At 36.7% G+C, this 24,792-nt stretch overlaps 1 protein-coding gene and 1 long non-coding RNA gene across 2 annotated transcripts; both read left to right on the forward strand.

Annotated features, from left to right (window-relative positions):
- The first annotated feature begins 3,281 nt into the window (after window positions 1-3,281).
- LOC110908213 lies at window positions 3,282-5,816 on the forward strand. The gene is made up of 3 exons (XR_002574276.2): window positions 3,282-3,494; window positions 4,005-4,183; window positions 4,706-5,816. It is a non-coding gene; the product is annotated as an uncharacterized LOC110908213 (long non-coding RNA).
- A 1,732-nt stretch (window positions 5,817-7,548) lies between these two features.
- On the forward strand, window positions 7,549-11,158 carry LOC110908211 (protein FAR1-RELATED SEQUENCE 5-like). The gene is made up of 5 exons (XM_022153122.2): window positions 7,549-7,975; window positions 8,264-9,059; window positions 9,155-9,413; window positions 9,695-10,252; window positions 10,410-11,158. The coding sequence occupies exons 1-5, from the start codon at window positions 7,954-7,956 to the stop codon at window positions 11,037-11,039; spliced, it is 2,265 nt and encodes a 754-aa protein (XP_022008814.1). The 5' UTR covers window positions 7,549-7,953; the 3' UTR covers window positions 11,040-11,158.
- The last annotated feature ends 13,634 nt before the right edge of the window (window positions 11,159-24,792 follow it).

Below are 24,792 nucleotides of genomic sequence, written 5' to 3' on the forward strand. Positions count from 1 at the left end.
ACGAATGTCGAAGGTGTGAACAATCACACCGTATCGTTGGGCAATAAGAAACCCCGTCTCAGGCATCGTCATGTAATTTTCGATACCTGGTCGTCCCGCCCCCTTGAAATCGATCCGTCTAATCAGCGCATCATAATGTCTTATGTTTTCCTGATCGAAAACATGCCTCCAAAGCGATTCGTTCATACGTAACTCCATTATAAGTTGTTTCCGGATCATCAAATATGAATTTTGTTTCACTCCTAACCCAACAGCCACCGATTGAAACCCACAATGACCATCTGGTTTCACGTCCTTTATTCTAACGATGTATGGATGGATCACTTTGGGAATCTGAGATGCGTAGTTGCGGATCGCTATATCCGTCTTAGGACCGAGCTTGATCATCGGGAAATCAGGGTGTAGGTTGAGCGGTTTGGTATTCTTTTGTCTTCTAGAATCTTCGGGTGATATGTACGAGCTGTGACGGGGAAGATCGTCTGAGACCTCGACCCAAGTTTCTTCCGAAGGAATGTACGAGCTTTTTCTAGCGGCTTCAACCTTTCTTTGTTCCTGCGTTTTCAATGTTGGGCGACCACGAGTTTTCTTCAGAACAACAGGAGGTTTTTTGTTATTGTTCCCTGGATGGAGGATTTGCTGAAACTTTTCAAAGAAGCTCCTTTTCACTTGAGGGGGTGTTGGATCGATCTGTTGTTTCAATTTTTCAAATTCCGCGTCTACATCGATATCCTCTATGTTATTCCTTACAGGCTTGAAGTCAAGCTTCTTCCACAACACGTCTATGTGTGTGATCCGGAGTTGCTGACCTGTGGATGAAAACAAATTAGGTGGCAAAATCATAACGAGAAAGGTCAAAAATACTAATTACCGTTATTTTCCAACTTTTCCAAACGACAGGCACATGGCAAACCACAGCTGGTAAAAAGTTGGCAACCACAGCTTACACCGTAGGCTCTCAACCCGTCTTCCTTACGTTTTAGTTCCATACTCAAAAGCTCAATCGCATATATTGAAACATTTCTGAGAATATATGCAAGCATGGGCTGATTCTTGTGGTGCGTCATCACTTTTCGGAGGCTTGTTTCAAAGCTACTTCTAATCTCGGCGTATTGTCTATCAACAACATGATCAACATACAGTACAAGTTTATCCAGTGTGTTGCGATGACTTGGAAAGTGACTTTTTAGTGTTGCATGCATGCCCTCAACCCTGTTAGTCATAGTTTGGTGAAAGTTGATAGTTTTGTTAATCCAGCAAGATACAAACTTTTCACGGTACGGATCCAACCAGGATTTCATCAAATAATCAAAAACCTCTAAAATTTAAAAACGTAAATAGTCAGTTTTTGTTATTATATAAAATTTGAACATAATTATGTAAGAAATACCCACGTTCACGATCATCTTCTTTCAGCTGTGCTTCAAAGTTTTCCAAGTTATACCTGTATATTTCCTCGGTCGTAGACTCGCACAATGTCCAAAATGTACGTACGAATTCTTTCCACTGCTTGTCAGAGAATTTCTTCTTGCTATTCTTATTAATATTTTGTTGAATATGGAACCGACAAAGATACTTATGCGCTTTTGGAAAAACTTGTTCACACGCGTTCATTAGCAAATTCCCTGTCTGTTAAAATCACGCACGGTTCCATACATCCTACCAGCATAGACTTGATCCTCTGCAACACCCATAGGTAGTTCTCTGACTTCTCAGCGGAAATTACCGCATAAGCAGCCGTAAACGATTTGTTTGTCGACGTCATGCCTACGACCTGAACAAATGGCAGGTTGTACATGTTCGTTTTGTAGGTGGCGTCAATCATTAGCACATGCGGGAAGGCACACCACATAGTGAATGATTTTTTGTGAACAAATAAGACATCTTCAACTTCGTTCGATATCTCATTCGTGCGCATGTAATAAGTGTAATCTTTTTCGAGAAGAATGTTTTCAAGTTTTTGCATCGGAGACTTACCGACATTTTTTTCGGCGTTGATCTTCTGAACAGCGTTGTGTATATCTTTCTGAATAAGCTTTCTAGCCGGATTGTTTTTTGTCAGCGTTCGCCAGATACTTTGGTTGGGAATATCTTGCTCTGCAACTCCTTAACCAGTTTTTTATCCTCCGAAGAAAGCCTTCTCGCATACGCGTGACCCTCTAAGTTTTCAATAGGAGTGTGGTTATGCTTCGCCTTCGTCACCTCGAGCCTCCAAACACTTCCGGATGATTCCGAAAACCCGATCATCTCGAACGGGCAGCCTATTTTCTTGCTACCCGTTTTCCTCTGTGTAGCTATACTCTTATGCTCCCCACCAAAAGTACATTGAAACCAAATCTTGTAATTCTCTCCTCTTTTATTCGACCTCTTAATCACAATGAGGTAACCATTGTCTTTTGCCGTGTCTTGTACCCAACGCACCAACTCTTTACGTGACGAAAAAGTCTGCGTTGTATCAAACGAAAATGTAACCGGGTAACAGCCTTCCTCGTCAACAGCCACATCCTTCGGCTCACCATCGTCACCGAGGTCCGAATAGACTTGATGTTCAAAGCTCGGTTGACAACCGTAACTGTGGTTTGGATAACACTCCTGCTGTACAAAGCTGTGCTCGCCACCGTAACCGAAATTCGAATAACCTTGTAAGCTCTGTTGACAACCGTAACTGTCGTTTGGATAACACTCCTGCTGTACAAAGCTGTACTCGCCACCGTAACCGAAATTCGAATAACCTTGTTGTGCGTAAGGGTCCTCCACAGGGGTATTCAAATCCAGCTTCACTGTGTTATCACGATAACGAATGCCAGATACAACCTCTGCCTCCCTCAAGTTGGACGAGACCGGTTTCTCATATGAGTCAGAAATAGCGGTCCCCTCGTAAGAATCAGGAACAACTGACTCGTTAGAATAATGACCGAAAAGATAGTTGCTTAACCACGACATCGTTTTTTCAAGACACGTAACTAATACAGCAAAGAAATCAACAAACAACAAAACACTCGAATACCCTCGAATGCTAAATGTTCTGTCTATGCAGGTTTAAATAATGAAAATTTGGGGTCGAAGCGCCGCGCTTTGGCCATAGCGCGACGCTTAGGGTTCACGAGACACTGCAACCTCGTATCACCTTTATGTCTCTGCAACTTATGTTTCAAACGTCAGTCAAATCAACTTTTGTCAAGCAAAGCGCCCCGCTATGGCCATAGCGCGACGCTTTGATGTGTGAAAATAATTTTCACCGTGTGAGAATAGCATGACCCTATATTTATTGATCTTAATTGCCACCATCATTTAAACTAACGAAGCCCTTTTGATTCCCTTTCTTCCTCCTATATCGACCTCATCCCCCTCTCTCTCTCTCTTAATGATGTGTTTTGGTTGTTAAAATGAATCTTTAGGTCACACATTCAAGATGCAAGAAAGGCTTGAGTGTTTCTACTTCAGTGAACAGTCGGAATCAAAAACCCTAGCGGGAGCCATTTGTCGCCCGCACTAAAGTAAGAAAATTATCCTCATATCTTGATGTATCTTCATCCTATGATATTAATTTTGTGTTTTAGGGTTCTGTTATTTGAATATTGTATATGATTGGAATTATGTTATTTGTTTTATTTTGGTTAGTGTGGTTATTGATGGATCTGAGTTCGTTAGTCGATTATATTTTTGAACTGAATTCTTGGCTAAAATCATTTTGTTTTTTTTTTTTAATTTATGATGTGGTTGAATAATATTAAGTGGAGAGAATTACACTTGCTCTTGATTTCTGACAATTCAAAGTTAACAGTTACTGCAATCATTTTAAGATTGTGATATGTAAAGAGAAAAAAAGAGCACTAGGAGTTGAATGATATTGTTAAATTTGCAATTTAATTAATCAAAACTTGCTTCACGAGTTTCTTGAGCTTGAGTTTGACTGCATAATTATACTATGGTGTACCTCTGGTAATTCATGTTTGTATTATTAATATGTATTGAAGAGGCTAATCTTGATAGTCGATTGAATATAGGCTATAGCATACGCTTCATTTAGAATGTGAATTCTACATAGCTGTTAAAAGCCATCGCCTCTTGCGCCTAGGCCAATTTTTGAGGCGAGGCGAGGCAATTGCATTCAAATTCTCCAGGTGATGGATCAGGCGTACATTCGGGCGAGATTCCGGAGAGTTTCCGGCAAGATTCCAGCCAGGTTTGTACTTTTATTAAGGAAAACTACTTTTTTACACTAATACACTAATATTTTAAAACTAAATGTTATATAATAGCTTTCGTTTATTTTATTTGAAGAATAGTATTATTTTTCTAATACATAATATATTTTTTAATTTTTTGTCATTGTGCGCCTTGAGTGCGCCTAGCACCTTTAATTACTATGGAATTATAATAATATGGGATTATAAATTACAACCGTGAAAGTGTCAGTTGTAATATTAAGAACTGTGGGTACTGTATTATGTAATCGTACGTAGTTCTTTGAATGCGACATCATGTAAGACGGTTACTTAACCGCTTCACTTTCTTTCTCCTACTTTAATCATCTTTTATGCACTATGTACAAGTGCATTATACGGTTCTCGTAGTTTTCAACATGTTATTGGTTTTGAATGAGCGTGCCCCTTATATTTGTAATATCATATATTCAACTTCTTGAGTAACAGTAAATTTAGGAAGTTAAGCACAATATTTAGATACTGTGTGTTTGTGGATGTAGGTTAGGACATTATGTGACAAGGCAAAGGAGATATTAATAGATGAAAGCAATGTTCAGGTATGACTTTTTTTTCTATTGCGATTTCAGTAACGGTTGTCGTTATACTGTATGGAGTGATGTACATTTGCAACCAGTAAAAAGCCCCGTGACTACTTGTGGTGACATTCATGGGCAATTCCATGATCTTGCTGAACTTTTTCGTATTGGAGGAAAGGTATTAGCATTAACTCTTTTGAAGGAAACATGAAGGTCGGGAATTTAGCTGCACCAGTTGCAGAATGGACAGTTTGCGGAACTCCATCGACTTCATTAATGGACGTTGAGAGGAGACATGGTAAAAAATAATCAAATTTGGTGTTTTTTTTTTTTTTTTTATTAAAATGATATTCATTTGAAACGAGTCTTAACTCAATTTTACTAAAACGAAGAAATTCCAAACCAAAGAGATTTGCGTTCTAAATAGTAATTCGAAATAAGAAGGAATTTGTTTAGAGAATTCGTGTATTTGAAAAAAAAGAGTTCGCGATGATGATGATTTGTATACTCCTGAACTAGAACGCGAGGGGTCAAATAAGAAACAAAATAAGTACGAATGCTTGAATTACAACAAGGTTTTTACGTCGTTTCAAGGGCTTGGCGGGCATAGACCGTGTCACAAAAAGAACAATACGGTCAGGTCAAAACACGACGGTGGCGAAAACAGTTTAGAAGGTGACTTTGCACATACTCGAAAGGCCGAAAGGCGAAATACGATAAGAAAATGAAGGTGAAAAAGATCAAAGGGCACGAATGCCAGATTTGTTTCAGGATGTTTAAATCGGGACAAGCTTTAGGTGGTCACAAACGGTCTCGTTTTATTAATGGGTCGATGGATCATTATGCGACCATGGGTCACGCGGCTCCATCGTGTTCGGATATGATTGATCTTAATCTTCCTGCTCCAGGATTGAATGGTCAACTGGTAAAAAAGTTTAATTTCTATTTTGTTGGTTTTTGGAATATCATGAAGTTTCAGATAGATCTGACTATTTGACAAATAGTGTTGAGCATAACTCACACAAAACTAACATTCTCTCATTTATGGTGTTAAGTAAAGATTATTGGCTCCTCATAAGCATTCTACAGGTACTCTTCATGATCATATTAAATAAATGATTTCAAATAAGAGATCTAAGCAAGATATGTTATATTCTGTTTTAAAAGAGGATACTAAATGGTGTCATTAAACAAACATGGATATTATTTTAGTAGAGGAGAAAATGTGAAGTCATAAATGCTACACTTCTGCTAAATTTAAACTTCTATGCCTTTCTAACGATTACTTAAACCTCTATGGCGCCATAAAAAATAAGTGTATAGGCACCATAACTTAATATGCCCATTGGTTCAAATTATTACAAAAATATCAAATGCTAAGATCCAACAGGAGCAATGCCTTTCGCCTTGGCAGCCGCAGAAGCCGCACTGGCGGCGGCCGCCGCTGCAGCTACAGCAGCATTTGGTGTAGACTGAGATTTCACTTGAGCAAGATGTTGCTGCTGCTGATTCGGTTTGGATTTTAGTTGCGCAAGCATTTCTTTAATCTATTTTCCCGACAATGTCTCGTGTTCAAGCAATGCATTTGCGAGTGCGTGGTGCTCGTTGCTATGAGTAGCTAAAATATTCTTGGTGTTATTATAAGCACGCTCCAATATTTGCGAATGTTGATGGTAAGTTGGTGGTATGTTCACTCCCTTGTTGACTCCGCGGAAACGCGCGGGTTTCCCACTAGTTTTACGTAAAAGTTAATTTAAATTTTTTCATCACTTAACTTTAACGATTTAGTTAATAATCAATTGTTTGTTTTGACATGTTATCCAACCAATCTAATTTGCATGCTTTTGCAATCTCTACTTTTAACTTTATTTATTTTTCTTTCATTTATTGGGAGTGTTTACAGTCAACGAATTTCTATGAGCTTTTAAGTCAATCGAGCTTGAGTTTATTGCATTCAAATGAACATTGTGGTGAATGAACTAATTCAGATTACTTATCGACTAATGGGTCAAATAGAATGAAATCAAATGGTAATTTAAATCAAACTTTAGACATAAGTTATTTAAAAAAAAATTGATACATTTAATTAAGTTGAGTTTCCACGTTGCTTTAAAGAATCAAATTGAGTTTCACAAAGTCTGCTATATGTAGCCTATCGACTAATTTAAAGAATGAAATTACCATTAAGTTGAGTTTCCACGTTGCTTTAAAGAATCAAATTGAGTTTCACAAAGTCAGCTATATGTAGCCTATCGACTAATTTAAAGAATTAAATTACCATTTGAGTTTCCACGTTGCCATCTCTATTATTGTAGCCTAACACTATACTGCTGCAATCACAAATAAATTAAATTATTAATCAATTCCATAAGAAACCTAAAAAAGATGACAACCAACAACATATTCGATTATTGATTGGGAATAGCTCAATGGTGTTGGTGAGTTAGATAAGGTGTAGAATAGTAGGAGGTAATGGGTTCAATCCCCATGGTGTGCAAGTTTAGCCATTAAAAAAAAACATATTTGTTTGTGTTTTAACGTGTATAAAATCATAATATTTAGATAATCGGTGATAAACACAAATATTTTCTTTTACCAACCCGTGAAATTAACGGGTTCTTAAACTATGTATCCATATATATGGATACATAAAATACATGTGTGTGCATGTAGAATTTTGGATAAAGTGATTTGCAATTAGAGATTTGATTGTCAAATAAACTTCATAAGTCTACGATAAATTTTTATAAATTCAAATTATAAGATAATTTAAAGAGTTTGAGATAAGTTGTTATCAGTATTAGATGGATATATATAGTGGTAGAGGTTCAACTAAGAATTTAATCTTCCCTAAGTTTCCTAAGAAGCAATCTTGAGCTTACATGTGGCAATCTCATTAATTTAGGTGAAAGGGTAATATTGGAAAATGCAAATTTCAAACAGATCTGTACTTAGTTTTAATCACACGATTTTCATTCCTTCTTTCATATTTTTCATTCATTCATTCATTGAGCTTCATCATCTGACCACATCTAAATCAATCGCAAATCTCAATCTCAATCCTGCTGAATCGTTGATCGTTTTCATCGATTTGCCGGTACCTGCGAGATTGAGATCAATCCTGCTGAATCGTTCATCGTTTTCATCGATTTGCTGGAACCCTAGCTCCTCTGTTCATTCATTGATTTGCTGATTTATCCTCCTCTATTTTAATGATGTCTACTACTGTCGATGGTAAAATACCTTCTAGTTTTAATTTCATCTACTTTTTAGGTTTTTAGTTTTGATCTAAGTTGTGCTGGTTTTTATTTAAAAGTGTAGTTCTGAAGTTGTGCTGGTTTTTTGAAGTTGTGCTGGTTTTTTTATATTACATCATATTTTAAAGTGTAGTTTTGTAAAGTTGTGCTGATATCTTTATTTTGTGCTAGTTTGCCTGGTAAAGTTGTGCTTGTTTTTTGTGCTGGTTTATTGTAAAGTTTGTGCTGATATCTTTTATTTGTTCTGGATTTTTGATTTGTTCAGGAGTTCGTATCTGTCCAACTACTGGTAATCAGTATTATACTCCTATTGTTCCAGATTCTTCCAAACCTGTAGTTGGTATGCATTTCCAGTCAATTGATTCTGCCTTTAATTTCTATAAGAAGTATGCTAAGTTATCTGGGTTTGAGGGTCGAAAGCATACTCAATCTTCAAAAAATGGTGTTGTGATTAGAAAGTACTTTGTTTGTGCGAAAGAGGGTTCAGCGACATCCTGTGCTGTTGACACGGTAAATGATAGTGTTGGTGCTGATAAAAAGTTAAATGACCGAAGGAGGAGACCTTCTAAACGTACCGGATGTAAGGCACACATCCGTATGTCTTTAACTCCAAAAAATACTTATAGAATTTCTCATGTATTTGAGGAGCATAATCATTCTTTTGTTGATGAAGAGGATTATCATCTTTTAGCTTCGTCTAGAAAGTTGACATTCACTGAAGAGCAACTGCTTTCTGATTTTTCTGAGATGAATATTGGTCCAGTTAGGGCATTCAACCTTATGAGAAAGATTCGTGGTGGATTTGATAAGGTTGGAGTGACGTCTACTGATTGTAAAAATTTTAAAAGAGATATTAATTTGTTCATTGGAGAGTTTGATGTGGACATGGCTGTCCAACGTCTTATGAAGAAGAAGCTGTATTTGCCGAATTTTTCTTGTGAATTTTATTGTGATGAAAAAGGTTCTCTTGCTGGATTATTTTGGGCTGATGAAGAAATGAAACTGAATTATGAGGTCTTTGGGGATGTTATGTCTTTTGATGCTACGTTCCGTACGAACAGGTATTTTATTCATTTTTTGTAGATCATTTATTCATATTTTTATTAAACTAGCACAATTCAGCAAGCAGTTGTAATATAATCAATTCAATTTTTAGGTATGACTTGGTATTTGTTCCGTTCACTGGAATCGATAATCATCATCACAATGTCATGTTTGCTGGTTCTTTGTTAGCATCTGAAACTGCTGAATCATATAAATGGCTTCTTCAAAGTTTTTTGAAGGCTTTTGGTGTTGCACCTAAGGTGGTTGTGACTGATCAGGACGCTGCAATGAAAATTGCCATCCGAGATGTTTTCCCAGATACCAGACATCGTTTGTGTATGTGGCATATAATGATCAAAGTTTCTGAAAAGGTAACTTTCTTAAACCAGCACACTTTTAGCATATAAACCAGCACACTTTAAACAATCCATTTAAACCAGCACACTTTAGCATATAAATCAGCACACTTTTAAACCAGCACACTTTGGCATATAACTCAGCACACTTTTAAACCAGCACACGTTCTTTAAACCATCACAGTTTAAGCATCATAGTTTAAGTTTATACATCAACTAGCACACTTTAACATATAAACCAGCACATTTTAGGATTTGTTTGCTGTTTTAATATACTAATTATTTTTTTGTTATAGGTTGGTACTGAGCTATCACAAGATGAGGTTTTTAAAGAAGATATATGTGCTGTTGTATGGACTGATGCTCTTGAACCAGCACAGTTTGAGACACAATGGTGTGATTTAATGATTAAGTACAACCTTACTAGTAACAGCTGGCTGTCTGATATGTACAACCTCAGATCAGATTGGATTCCTGCATACTATCGTCATGAACATATGTCCGGTCTTATGCGTACAACATCTAGGTCTGAGAGTGAAAATCATTTTTTTGGTCAATTAACCAACACAAAATTGTCATTAGTTGAGTTTTTGAGCCATTTTGATACTGCAATGGAATCTCAGAGGTTTAAGCGCAGCAAACGTGATCATGATACCATATACACACAACCTGCCATGAAAACCAATTATGAATTGGAACTGGAAGCTGTAAAGATTTATACTCGGGGGATATTTTTTGATGTTCAAGAAGAAATTCGACTTGCTTGCAAGAATTGTATGTGCAGGCGTGAAGAAGAAGTTGGTGATTCAATTAAGTTTTATATTCTACAGGTCAATCTTCCCGACCTTCATGAGGTATTTATTTATACCTTTAGTAGCACAAACATGTTCTGCTTTTTACAATACATTTTAAGTAGCACAGTGATTTATATTTACAATTAGAATTTTACATATATAAACCAGCACACTTTGTTATAAACTAGCACAATATAAGCATTTGTTATTTGTGTAGGTTCTTTTTACTCCTAAGGATATGGTAATTAAATGCAGCTGCAACCGATATGAGCAGTATGGTTTGCTATGTAGGCATGCCTTTTGTGTTCTTCGTCTTTGTGGTATAAAGGAGTTCCCTAAAAAATATGTTATGGGGCGTTGGACAAGAGATGTTGTTCCAAAAAAGACAAAAGTTTCGAGTTTTGATCAAAATGCTGCTGGTAATCAAGTTGAACGTGCTTCCAGCATTGTGCGTGAGATAATGACTGCAACTGAACATAGTGTTAACCGTCTTGTTACAAATATGGACCTGTTATCGTTGTATAGAGACCAAGTGATCGAGTCGAAGTTGAAGGTTGATTCTGCTGACCTTCCTGCAGAATCACTTGACAAGAATGCAAGATTAGCTAATATTCTTCATGCTGATCAGCCATGTTCATCGTCTTCTGCTACCATTCTTCCACCTAGTGGTATTAGAAACAAGGGGTGTGGTTCAAACAAACGCTTAAAGTCTTTTCGTGAGGTATCATCTTCAAGAATATCAAAGAAACCTAAAACTAGAGGTTGTTTGATATGTGGAGGTCATGGACATAATAGTCGGACTTGTAAGATGAAGACTACTGTTGCTGATTCCCAGAAGAGCAGTTAGTCGTGTGTCTTGGAAATCATGATATTTGGATTTGTTATTTTTTTCATTTCAGTTTGGATTTCTTGTATTCTTATTATGTTTACAACATTCAACCAGCACATTATTAGTTTTTGTTGATTTGTAAATGCAATTGTCAAGAATTTGATTTTTCAACATTCAATATACTGTTTAAAACCAGCACAATTTTAAACTTTGTTCTTTAAAACTAGCACAATTATAAAACCAGCACAATTTTAAACATCTTCTATGAAACCATCACATATTGTCATAGTGAAACCAGCACAATATTAATTGTAAAACCAGCATAAAATTAACTTTCCTAATATAACTGTTAAAGCAGTACAATGTAATTGTTAAACCAGCACCATATTAATTGTTAAACCAGCACAAAATATTACAGACAACTACCAAACTAATGTTATATTGTTCAACCAACACAATCAATATTTCTTGTTCAATCTGTCATTGATTTTCTTTTCCGCATTTTTCTTGCATTCCTCTTTCTTTTCAGGCTCCATCTTCTCATACTTCTCTAACAGTTCCATCATTTCACCTTTCGCTAAGTTGATGTCGGATAAAAGTATTTTGCTTAAATACTTGTATCTCAGTTCAACCAACTCTTTGTCTTGTTCCGGTGACTCTTTCGACAGCCCACTATCCCATTCCTTCTTGCTCACATGCTTCCCTGTGTATGTCTCCATGTGTCTCATTGCAAAGACACCACAATCTACAAAGTTCTTTTCCGTTTGCCACGACATTTTCATTATTTCTGGTTCCAAGGGCGACATCTTTGGGTGCATTGTTGGGTATTCAACTTCAAGGTAATCACATACAATTTCTTTCTGTAATTTGAAAATTTTCAAAATCAAAATCCCTAAGTATCACAAATATAATTAAAATAAACAGCACAGAATTAATGGGCATCAATATATTACCACTCTTTTAGCACATGCCATTTTTTGTGCTTTTGCTTTCCTTTTCATGTTGTCTATAATCTTGATGTCTTCTCCCTTGAAATCAAAACATACAATGTAGTAGTGCTTGTTTTGTAGTATTGGAATGAACAACATGTCCACTTTCCTAATAGTTCCAAACCCTGTAGTCATCAATGTCGCGGCAATGTTTTCTCTGAAATTTTGTGTGCAGGTCTTTTTGTTCAGTTTTGGTTTGAAATTGTTTTCTCCCTGCACAGAAACCAGCACAATGTGTTATAAACCAGCACCAGCACAATGTGTTATGAACCAGCACAATAATAGCATTTCATATATTAGACTAACCAGCTATTAATAAAACATTAATATTTTCAAAACCAGCACAATGTGTAATAATCCAGCACATTTTGTTAAATGTGCTTTTTCTAATCTGTTATTAAAACCAGCACATATTAGAAAACATACCAGCATGTTGCATGGGCAGAAAACTCTTGCCGGTGAACATTTGCTTTTGTAGACCTCTTCACTGTTTAGTACCAATGACCAAGCTGTTAGGACTTGGACATGTATGTATAAGTTCGGGTGAAGCGACTCCAGAAATACCCTTGAAAGGTTTGTGCTAAATGCTGTCTCAAATATAAACACCCTGCATTGTTGTAATACACATTAGTTTAAATACTTATTTTTATCCAATTAAGATTTTGTTGGTTTTTATACTTACCAGGGGTCGTCAACTGTCGAGAACATCCATTCGGCTATCCTTACTTCAATTTTTTCAGTTTTTGTTTTTATTTGTACAGCTCGCTGCATATATGGTGAACATAAAGGTTCGGCAGGGTGAGTTGTACGTTTGCTTTGTCCTTTTTTCTTCTGGTCTCCGGCGTTTAGGTCTTCACCTATGAATTCTTGTTTTTCACTGTCTTTTTTGGTTTCCTTTTCTGGTGTTTTAAAAACCTCTCCTTGCTATGCTGGTTGACCAGCAGCCTCATTTCCTTCTTTCTTTGCTGGTTGACCAGCAGTGTCACTTTCTCCCTTTGGTGGTTCATTAGCATCTTCACCTCCTTTCTTTGTTGTTTCCCCATCAGGTTTACCATCTTTAGCCTTTTCTCCACCTGCATCCTTTTCTTCTTCACCACCAACTCCATGATCAGCACCATCTTTTTTGCTGCTTGCTACTTGTTCTGCCTTTTCTATTTCTTTTATAACCTCTGGCCACATTGAACTGGTGATTCTGAAAGGAGTTGAATAAAATTGTGAGACCACCATTTTTTTTTTGTGATTGGGTAAGTTTAACTTCATTCCCTTCTTCCTTTTCATTCCCTCCTTCTGTCTTCTCTCCACTTCCTCCTTTTTTCTTTTCTTCATTCCCTGCTTCTGATTCTTGCTTCTCGAAATTGTACTTTTCACCATATACTACCAATCTTTTTCTCCACTCATCCACAGCATCCACAACCTCCTCACCTCTGTACTTTGTTAAACATTTTGTAATCATTTCGTGTGTTTCTTTGACATGCATGTCCAGCTCTTTTGTTTTGGATTTTATCAGACAAATCCATTCCTGAAAAGATAACCAGCACATTCTTTTTATAAAGTAGCACAAATTGTAAAAGTAGCACATTTCAAACTAGCACAGTTTTACAATCCATTTAAACCAGCACACTTTAGCATATAAATCAGCACAATTTCACATTCCAAACACTAAATGTCATAAAAGTAGCACATTTTTCAACAAATGTCATAAAAGTAGCACATTTTTTCAATAACCATCTAAACCAGCACTTCTTTCAGTAATACTACAGATAAACACAATAAAATAGAAATTACCACTCCACTTATTGGATTTGTAGGTGGAATTTGTGAGAGTTTTTCCTGGGGTTGTGGAATGTCCAAACTTTGTGTAATGTCTAGAGATTCTGGGAAGTCACTAAAGTAATGATTTCTAGCTTCATCAGTTTCCTTTGAGATTTTTTGATATGTGGATAGAGGTTGTTCAGCTGGTGCTTTTTTCTTCATCTTCAGTTTTACCTTCAAATTCTTTCGTTTTTCATTTTCTTCTGTTTCACCAGTTGTTGCTGCTTTCAAACTTGTTTTCTTCTTACTCTTCACCACCTTTTGAGTAGGTGTTTGTGTTGTCAAGGTGAGTTTCTGTGCTGGTTTCCCATCTTTTTCACTTCTCTTTCTTTTATTGCTTTCCACCACCGGACCAAGCTTTTTAATTGTATCATTTTTATGATACATTACAGCTGGTATCATCTTCTGTGTTGGATTTGTTCTTTGGTATGTATCATGAGCATAAACCAACTGATTGATTTACAAGTTAGTTTTTGTTATTATGTTTGATAAAAAACAATAAATATAGATCATTTTTAGATAACTACAACATACCACTAGAAATGTTATCGGTCCGATGTAATGTGCTGCTTTAGATTGGAACCAGCTTGTTGTCTTTCTGTTCAAGCAGTCGATCACGTAGCTGCACCAGTCAACATACTTAATATCTACATCAGGTTGCAATGTTGTAAGGAATTTCATGTTGACGCTGCCACCGTGTGTGAGCTCTGCCATTATTGAGTTGAACATTACAAGAAAGTTCAGTTGAAATAGCCTTCCACTCTCCTTCTGTTCTTTCACAACATGAATAATATGATGCATTTTTGGCAGTTCATCATCAATTTCAAATTGATTTCTAAACTCTGCAACAACTGGATCACTCATTGATGGTTTAGTCACCTTAACCTTCACTTTACCCATTGGTATGCCAAGAACTTCTTGTACTAGGTTAGGTGTTATCACTACATTATGTGTACCTAGATTCAGTGTGTTGATTGTAGGTTCATAATTGTTAGTGAGCCAGTATCCCAGATCAGTTGGTATTTTTGTTATATCAAAGTTCTTCATGCTTTCAAATCCCATGTTATCTACTTCTGCTTTCTGTTCGTCAGATAACAATTGCATGAATTGAGCAAGGTTTTTTGGGCTGTTCCTGATTCTAATTCTTTTTTTCCGGTTTGTGGCAACAGCTTTTAGTGCTGTTTTTTGTTTCTTTTCCGGTTGTTCGAAGTCACTGTCTGATGAGCCTGCAAGTAATTTCAGAAGAAACATAGTAACCAGCACAAGTTATAAAGTGTACTGTATATTAAAAAAACAATAACCAGTACCATTTTGATCATTTAATACATAATAAACCATGATTTTTATAATTCAAAACATCATTGTTACATAAGGTTCAGAAAAACATGATCATAATACATAACAGCATTGATAACATTAGAAAACTAAAACAAACAACATAAACATGATGATCATAGCAGGAGCTGGCTAGATTGCTACTTCCTTCCAAAATTCTTGACTGAGATTATAGGTTTTTCCTCATCTTCTTCATGTTTAGGTTGTAGGATGGGGATCTTTTGTTTTTCATCATCTTCTTCTTTTTTGGGTTGTATAACTGAGATTTCAGGTTTCTCATCAATCTCTTCTTTTATGGGATCTGAAGGTTCACCACCAGAAGTAGGATGATTGGTATAGCTTGGCCCCCAGATTGCTACTTCATTCCAAAATTTCGGACTCATATAATATTCCTTTTTTGTTGGTCTTACAACTTTTAGTGGAATGGGATGCAAAGGTTCATTATCAAAAGTAGGGATTGGTTCTCCTGGTTGTACAATTTGTAGTGGTTTGGGATTGTACAACTCTGTTTTCACACACAAAAAAGCAACTGAAACTTATATTACTTATCTCCTGAATGTAAAAGTAGCACAGTCGGTAAACCAGCACAGATTTGGAACCCAAAAAACCACTTGTGCTAGTTTCTTCTAAAACATTAAAGTAGCACAGACGGTAAACCAACTAGAATTTGTGCTAGTTTACTAGAAAACACTAAACCCTTTGTGCTAGTTTCTTCTAAAGCAATAAACTAGCACAGACGGTAAACCAACTAGAACTTTGTGCTAGTTTCTTAAAAAACACTAAACTAGCACGGAAGTTAAACCAGCACCGATTTCAAAACCAGAAAACCAACCACAACTTTGTGCTAGATATTTCTAAAACACTAAACTAGCACATAGGTTAAACCAGCACAGAAAATAAACCAGCACAAAAAATAAACCAGCACTATTTCATTAAAACACAACGATCGATCTGTTTTATAAAATGCAGAACATGAATCAGTTTAGACATATTAAAACCCTAGAAATCTGTTCGTTTACAGATCCTTAACAAACCTTCGAAATCGTCATCATGTTTTGTTTCTTTATGCTTCTGGCTTCTTGTAGATCTCTTAGAACCTGTGTAATCGATTTGATTTCGAAGAAACTTAGAAAAACCGTACAAAATTGAAACGAATACACCAAAATGCAAAAAAAAAAAAAATGGAACGTACTCTCTGAATCCATCGTTGATGCTGTTTTTGTTGTTGTTTGTTCGATTTTCGTCTCTCTGATTGTCGATTTTAGGGGACGTTTGTTAGCGATTGGGAAGTTTTGAGAGAGAGTGAAGAAGAACTGTTTTTGAATCGTCAATAACTGCTTTGCTTTTTGTCCAGTACTATTTTTTTGTTTATGGCGAAAATACCCCCGCGCGTTTTATTTTGTTTACTTATCTAGTTTAATATTAGGGATCTAATCTGGTCCATTGGTTGTTTAAAAACATGGTGTAGATTGCTTCTTAGGCAACTTAGGCAAAATAGGCTTCTTAGGGGAACCGCCCCCTATATATAGTACCTACATCTATGTATAATTTATTAAATCAATAGATTTATAAAAAAATTTTCTTTATGCAGCCTGTGTAATATACAGGATCTTAAACTAGAATTATATAATATTTATTGTTGACTTGTGAAAACCTTTTAAAATAAGCTTTTGAAGTTGTGGGTTCAAATCTTGCAAAAGAAAAAAAAAATGGAAAATGAGTTCACCCTTAAAATAAACTAATTTGGTTGTCTCTTGGCATCTTCCAGTAGTGGTTTGGGATTGGTGTAGATAGTGGATAGGAGATATAGTAAAGAGCTGCCGAATATTCCCATGGCTTGTAATTAAGATCTAGATAATGTTTGATTTTAGCTAACCCTACCCTGCTAAACACAAAATTCTGTCCCTTAACATGTGTGGTGTTACTGCTTACAACTTGTTGAACCCGCTTTAGGAACCGCACCGCGTCAGGGGCGAGAGCGCCAAATGTATCGAAAGCGAACGGGACGAACACGTGCTGATTCTCGATGCAAGCTTTTTCGTGTTTAGCTACTTTGCCCGCCTCTGCCTTGGTTATCGTCTGTCCCGCCACAAACCTGTGGTCCCTTAGCCCAACGAGGGGGGACACACCTGTCAAATCGACACACGCGTGTTTCCCTCCTTCCCATCCAAAAACAAGAATGTCAGCGGGCCGTAGCGTAGATCTGCCTTCTAATGGATCAGTCAAGAAGTTCACCGGAGCTTCCTTTTTTGCCGAGATCCCTGCTCGCTTAAGTACATCATACAGCACATCTCGAACTAAATTATGTCGATATTTAAGGCCCGGTAATTCTTTGCAATGTACTGCATGCTCCCCAAAAGAATCCAAGCAACACTTCCGACATACAGGACACGGGTCATCAACCGGGAAAAGGGGTATCATTAAACAGTACTTGAGGATAGCCGTATTCCACAGCCGACATACATTGCCCTAAACCTTCGATGGGAACAACAGACAGGAAATCCTGTGCATGGGGGGCTCGCAAACACTCAAACACGGCTTGCTGGAGAGGGTTTGCTATCCAGAAAGGGGTAGCGGCGCAGCTTGTTGCTCGTCTACCTGTCATTAGTTTGAAATCGTATTGCGTTTGTTTATAATATTGGATACTTTGATTGCAAAAAAAAATTAGCTCCCTTTTATTGATATTGCTTGTCTTCTGCTTTTTCCTGTCCTACGCACGAGGAGAATCACAAACAACACCCTTTTATACATCATATAAGTAACATATGATGGGATCCTTTTTTCTTTTTTCTTTTTTTTGGGTTTTATTAAAGGCTCAAACTATTCACACATCTTATCTGTCTATTTGCACACCCTTTGCCTCGTATAGATCTATACGGGGGCGTATAGAGTTACATCAAACTTAGTGTCTGACTCATGTCAGTTCTGGTTTGGCTGCTCCTATATGCCTCGTATAGGCCTATATGGTGCGTATAGGACCCATCGTATATGACTCATGCCCCATATATGCCACGTCGTATAGGCCGATATGGGGCGTATATAAGGGTTTTTTTTAACAAACATTTTATACAATATTAATCGTTTTAGCAAACCTTTCATACAAAAATTAAATAAGTTTTCTATTTAAAATAAATAAAAATAACAAATACAAGATATGATACAACACCTGTATAGACCTATACGAGACCTAAACCATACATATAGTCATATGCGAGACCTATACTACACCTACAGGCTACAGGCCTATACGAGTTATTATAATTAATATGAGTTTTTTAAAACTAATATTAGAGTTATTATAATTAATATGAGTTTTTATAATTAATATTAGTGTTATTGATATTAATATTAACATGAGTTTTTTATAATTAATATGAGTTTTTTTATAATTAATAGTAGTGTGATGGATATTAATATGTTTTTTTATAATTAATATTACTATTATGGATATTAAAAAGAGAAAACAAAAAAAATTAAAAATATATGCCGCACATATGGCTAGACTGGGCGTATAGTGTGGTCCAAAAGACCATTATAGCCATGTTTTGCCCCCAGCCTACGCCTAACTCAGGGCTAAAATGGTAATTTGTCCTTTATAAATATGTTTTAAAAAACCCCATTATATATATACGCCTCATAGAGGCCTATACGAGGCATATAAGAAAGGCAAAAAAGACCAATTTACCCATGCGTACAGCCCTAAATCAGGGGTTAATGGTCTTTTTCGTCTATACGCCTCATATAGGCCTATATGAGGCATATACGGAGCATATAAGACAAAATATGACATAATCAGAGATTCTCTTGAAATTGAAAAAGGTTATACGAGACATATAAACCTATACGAGGCGTATATGGGGGTGTGTAAATAGAGACTAGGGTGTGTGAATAAAATATAAGTAACATATATTAAATTGGCAATTTTCGGGTCTTGCTACACACAAGGGCCGTGACAGGGTTGGCCCGCAGGAAGTGCCGGGTGGGCCATTGAACAGAGCCCATAAAAAATTCCTGTTTTATATTTAATAATGAATACATGATTGATATGTTGAGATAGTTCAGATGGTTGAGCGCTTCGGTTAATTCACATGAGATAGAGGTTTGAAACTAGGTATCCCCTTAGGGGGTACGGGGCACCATGCGGGAAGGCAAGCGGTGACCCCATTCCCCGAGCGGGAACACCGCCGCCATCCCCGCGGTGAGTGAATTTGGTGACCAAGATCGGGGTGTAGTTACCGCATGAGAGAAAGGAGAGAGAGGGGGGGGGGGTGATTGGTTGTTAATGTGGGTCCACTCTTTTTCCACCAATCATATTTATAAAAAAATAATTGTGTGAGGAGAGTGCCGCCATCAAATTGAGGGTGTGAGGGGAGTTTAAGAGGGGAGTTGACGTGGCATAACCTGATTGGGTGTGTGTAAGAGAGGGGACTCCCCTAAGAGGGGAGTGCCCCTCTCACCCTTATAATTTTTATACCTTTTTCGTCTCACCCCACCCATCTTTAAGAGTCTTGTTTCAAAACATCCGTCGACCATGAGAAACGAAAAGCTGATAGAAAAATTAGAGCATTTATGGTTTGCTTGGAACTTTTAATTATAAGTTATTAAATACACATTGGAAAATTGGAACATTTATGGCAGGCGATGACATATTGTTTGAAAAACATGAGTGATTTGGTTGATGAGATGAATAAATCAATTATAAGTTATTAAATACACATTGGAGCATTTATGGCAGGCAATGGCATATTGTTTGAAAAACATAAATGATTCGGTGGATGAGATGAATAAATCAATGGTGGCAGTGAAGGAAATAGAGGGTCTAGATTTTGAGGAGAATATGGAGAATGCTAAGACTTGGGTGAGTGCAGACCATTAGAGAGGTATATAAATACTAGTCATCTACCTACGTGATTCGGTGGCGGTGACGATTTACAATAGAATACTCGTTTACCATTAGTTTATCAATCGTCTTGTGATATATTGTATAGTACTTAAGTTAGTTTTCTTATTCGTGATATGTTGACACTCATTTTTCTGTTAGGGAAATGAGAAACAAGAAGAAATTAGCTTTTGTTGATATTAATCTTTTAAGTTTAACATTATAATTAAATAAAGCTCTAAAAAGTTTTTTCAAACTTCTTAGTAATAACAAAATGCATTAGATTAGTTTTTTTATTTGAAGGTTATATATAATGCTATTCATCTTTCAAATCCAGTCTGACCAGTAAACTGATAGACTGTCTCGTTTACAGAACATGTAAATGGCGTTTATGAGTTTTATGTATCATTTCCAATTGGGGTGTTTCGCCTTCTCTTCATGGTAAAAAAATAGTGGTTACTAAAAACTGATCATGTGGTTGACCCGAATCTAGTAGCATTTAGTTTCCTTGAAGATCGATCATGGCCATGGATTCGGGTTCCTCATAACTTAAATAAATAAAACTATTGAACGTGACATTTTAATAATATCACTAAAATTACGAGCAAAGTTACCACGTTACAAGGGTGATGAATCAGAAACTTGTCAAGTCAAAATTTTTTTTAACAAATATCTTCAGTTCAACTCACAGTTCATTGCTGCTGCCTGAAGGCGCATCACCCATAAGTTCTTCTAGGGAGAATTCGTCTTCTTCTATGATCTCTCCATCTTTACCATCCCAAGGCTCCGTTTTCACTATTGTCGGTGTCCCTTCTAACGGCAGGGTACCCTTTCCTCCCATTCCTACTGTTTTCACAAACTCTCTACCAATTTCAAACAAATACGTATCATCTCACTTGGTGCAACTATTAGTAGTACTAAAGAACAAGAATGCAAGACAAATAAAAACATACATGGTCTGGTCTCATTCGAATGCACTTCAAAGTGGGGCGAATGCACCTTTCTTTATGTTCAAAGCTACCAAAGTCGGATATCCATAACCACCAACTCCAACATGTTTCTCAAGTTTAGGCTGTTTATCTGCAGCAGCCTATACATAGTTGCCCCAAAGTTACCAAACCAGTAAATTTATTATCCCTAATAATAATAACAACCAAATTCAATAACTTAAAAAGCAACAAAACTTTTATATTTTACCTATATCGACTCCTTTTAAACTCTTCTGCGATCGATAGCGTATATAAACCATGGATTTCAGAGCCTTATCAGCAATCGTTGCACATAAAACAAGGGTTTATATACGCTGCGTATAGAGCTATATGCAGCGTATATAAACCATCAGATTTTTTTGGTCATTTTGGTAGGTTTGAGGCATCAATTTTTCACAAGGTTTATATACACTGCGTATAGAGCTATACGCAGCGTATATAACCTTTCAGAATCTTTTTGGTCATTTGGTGTATTTGTGGTATAAATTCTCACCCGGTTCCAACGTTAAATCGCTTAAAATATATAACCGTTAACATTATACCGATAGTATTATATACCATTAAAATTTTTTGATATACGTATATACGGTTTGAATATATTATATTGTTAACATTATACCGATAATATTATAAGTTTGTACATACAAACAAAAGATATAATATGACTGAATATAATATATACAATATAAGCATAAGTTTGTGCATACAAACAAAAGTTATAATATGACTAGATACTAAGGGTAGTCACGTCACAAAAGATATACAATATAAGCATAAGTTTGTACATACAAACAAAAGTTATAATATAAGCATTAGTTTGATAGACGTATATACGGTTCCAATACTAAATACATAACAAAAGATAGAATACCATGGCAGCGGATCCTGCTGCTCCTGCTGCTGATGCCATTCCGCAGGCGGAACGAAGTGTCGTGGAGGTAACCCCTCACGCTGTGAAAGCCTCTGCAGCGCTACAGCCATCCACTCCACGACATACGTCAGCCTGTCAACGTCGCGATGTAGCCGCTGATATGATGGAGCAGGAGCGGGCCCAACATGTCGTGGAAACTGAGGCGCCCCGGGTGGTCCACGCGGCTGTGGTGGCTCCAGAATGTACATGTCAAGCTCATGCTCTGGCACCTCCGGATCGCGCGGGGGATATATCAGCTCGAACTGTGCTGGCAGCTGCGTAGGCACGTAAGGTTGGCCGTTCGCACTCTTAAACCGCTTCCCGCATGGGAAATATTTGGTAACGTGCATTCCCGATATCATGTTCATCCCCATCCGCTTCGGCTGTATCGCCTTGCCTACGCGCGGGTCGGTGTCCGGATGATAGCCCAACGAAAGGGCTATCACAGTAACGTAGGCGCCGCCGTATAATAATCCGTGCTCCTGTCGATGATGCGCGGAGGCGAATACTGCGCCAACCCGTGTGCGAGAGCACACCGGGCTCTTGTACAAGAGGCAATATAGGAAAAACCTGTCACCGCTCGTACACCACTCCCGGCTCTTGTCTCGATCGGTGATGGAAGTGGATATCATCTTGTGAAGATACCTGTACAAAAAGAAACTAGTCAGTAAATAATAATAACACGACATCGACTAAGTAATAAAAAAACAATATATTTTTCACTTGTTACGGATTTCGACGCGCGTAACGACCTACGCTCGTAAAGTTAGGGAACTAAAATCGTCGATAAAATATATAAGTTTTATAATTTAGTCGAAGTCGAACCATAAGGCGCGTAGGTCCCTAACGTTAGTCGAAACTAATTTTGTCGTTAAAATATATAAGTTCTATTATTTATTCGAAGTCGAACCGTAAGGCGCGTAGGTCCCTAACGTTAGTCGAAACTAAGTTTGTCATTAAAATATAAAGTTATTATATTTTAACGACGATCTTAGTTTCGACGCTCGTTAGGGACCTACGCGCCTTACGGTTCGACTTCGACTAAATAATAAAAAAATTAGATTTTAACGACGATCTTAGTTTCGATGCTCGTTAGGGACCTACACGCCTTACGGACGACGTCGACTAAATAATAAAACTTATATATTTAATGACGAACTTAGTTTCAACTAACGTTAGGGACCTACGCCTTACGGTTCAACTTCGACTACATAATAAAGTTATTATTTTTTAAAACAGAAAACTGTTTTTCTCTATTTTTTAATGTATTCTGTTTTTTATAAAAACTGTTTTTCAGTTTTTTTCTTTTAAACAAACAGGTTACTATGCTAAAAAAAGCAGTTTTCTGTTTGAAAAAAAAAACAGTTTTCTATTAAAAAAAAACAATTTTCTGTTAAAAAAAAACAGTTTTCTGTTTGAAAAAAAACAGTTTTCTATTAAAAAAAATTTTCTGTTTAAAAAACAGTTTTCTGTTTCAAAAAAAAAAAAAAAACAGTTTTCTGTTAAAAAAAACAGTTTTATGTTTTAAAATGTAATAACTTTATAATTTAGTCGAAGTCAAACCATAAGGCGTGTAGGTTCCTAACGTTAGTCGAAATTAAGTTCGTCGTTAAAATATATAAGTTTTGTTATTTAGTCGACCTTGTCCGTAAGGCGCATAGGTCCCTAATGAGCGTCGAAACTAAGATCGTCGTTAAAATATAATTTTTTTATTTAGTCCAAGTCAAACCGTAAGGCGCGTAGGTCCCTAACGAGCGTCGAAACTAAGATCGTCGTTAAAATATTTTTTTATTATTTAGTCAAAGTCGAACTGTAAGGTGCGTAGGTCCCTAACGTTAGTCGAAACTAAGTTCGTCGTTAAAATATAAAGAATGACGAACTTAGTTTCGACGCTCGTTAGGGACCTACGCGCCTTACGATTCGACTTGGAATAAATAATAAAAAAATTATATCTTAACAACGTTCTTAGTTTCGAAGCTCAGTAGGGACCTACGCGCCTTACGGACGACGCCGACTAAATAATAAAAAATTACATTTTAACGATGATCTTTGTTTTGGCGCTCGTTAGGGACCTACGCACCTTACGGACGACGTCGACTAAATAACAAAACTTATATATTTTAACGACGGACCTAGTTTCGACTAACGTTAGAGAACTACGCGTCTTACGGTTCGAATTCGGCTAAATAATAAAACTTATATATTTTAAGGACGATTTTAGTTTCAGCTAACGTTACGGACCTACACTCCTTACGGACGACGTCGACTAAATAATAAAAAAATATTATTTAGTCGACGTCGTCCGTAACGAGCATAGGTCCGTAACGTTAGTCGAAACTAAAATTGTCGTTAAAATATATAAGTAATATTATTTAGCCGAAGTCGAACCGTAAGACGCGTAGTCGACGTCGTACGTAACGAGCGTTGGTCCGTAACGTTAGTCGAAACTAAAATCGTCATTAAAATATATAAGTTATATTATATAGCCGAAGTCGAACCGTAAGACGCGTAGGTCCCCAACGTTAGTCGAAACTAAGTTCGTCGTTAAAATATAATTACTATTTTATTATTTAGTCCAAGTCGAACTGTAAGGCACATAGGTCCCTAACGAGTGTCGAAATTAAGATCGTCGTTAAAATATAATGTTTTTATTATAAGTATATATTAAATGTAGGATCGTTTTCGAACCCGAATTGAGTCGATCAGAGGCGTTCTATACACTATGAAAGGCGGAAACAGACATAATGCATGAATTCAGCTAGATCTTCACTTAAACTGTCGTTTGTTTGTATTGATCTGGAGCACAATTACAACAAGACGACACTTCGACAGAGCTTCGCCGTCGGAACATTTATAG

This window comes from Helianthus annuus, chromosome 14 (genome assembly GCF_002127325.2).
Source record: "Helianthus annuus cultivar XRQ/B chromosome 14, HanXRQr2.0-SUNRISE, whole genome shotgun sequence".
NCBI classification, from domain to species: domain Eukaryota; kingdom Viridiplantae; phylum Streptophyta; class Magnoliopsida; order Asterales; family Asteraceae; genus Helianthus; species Helianthus annuus.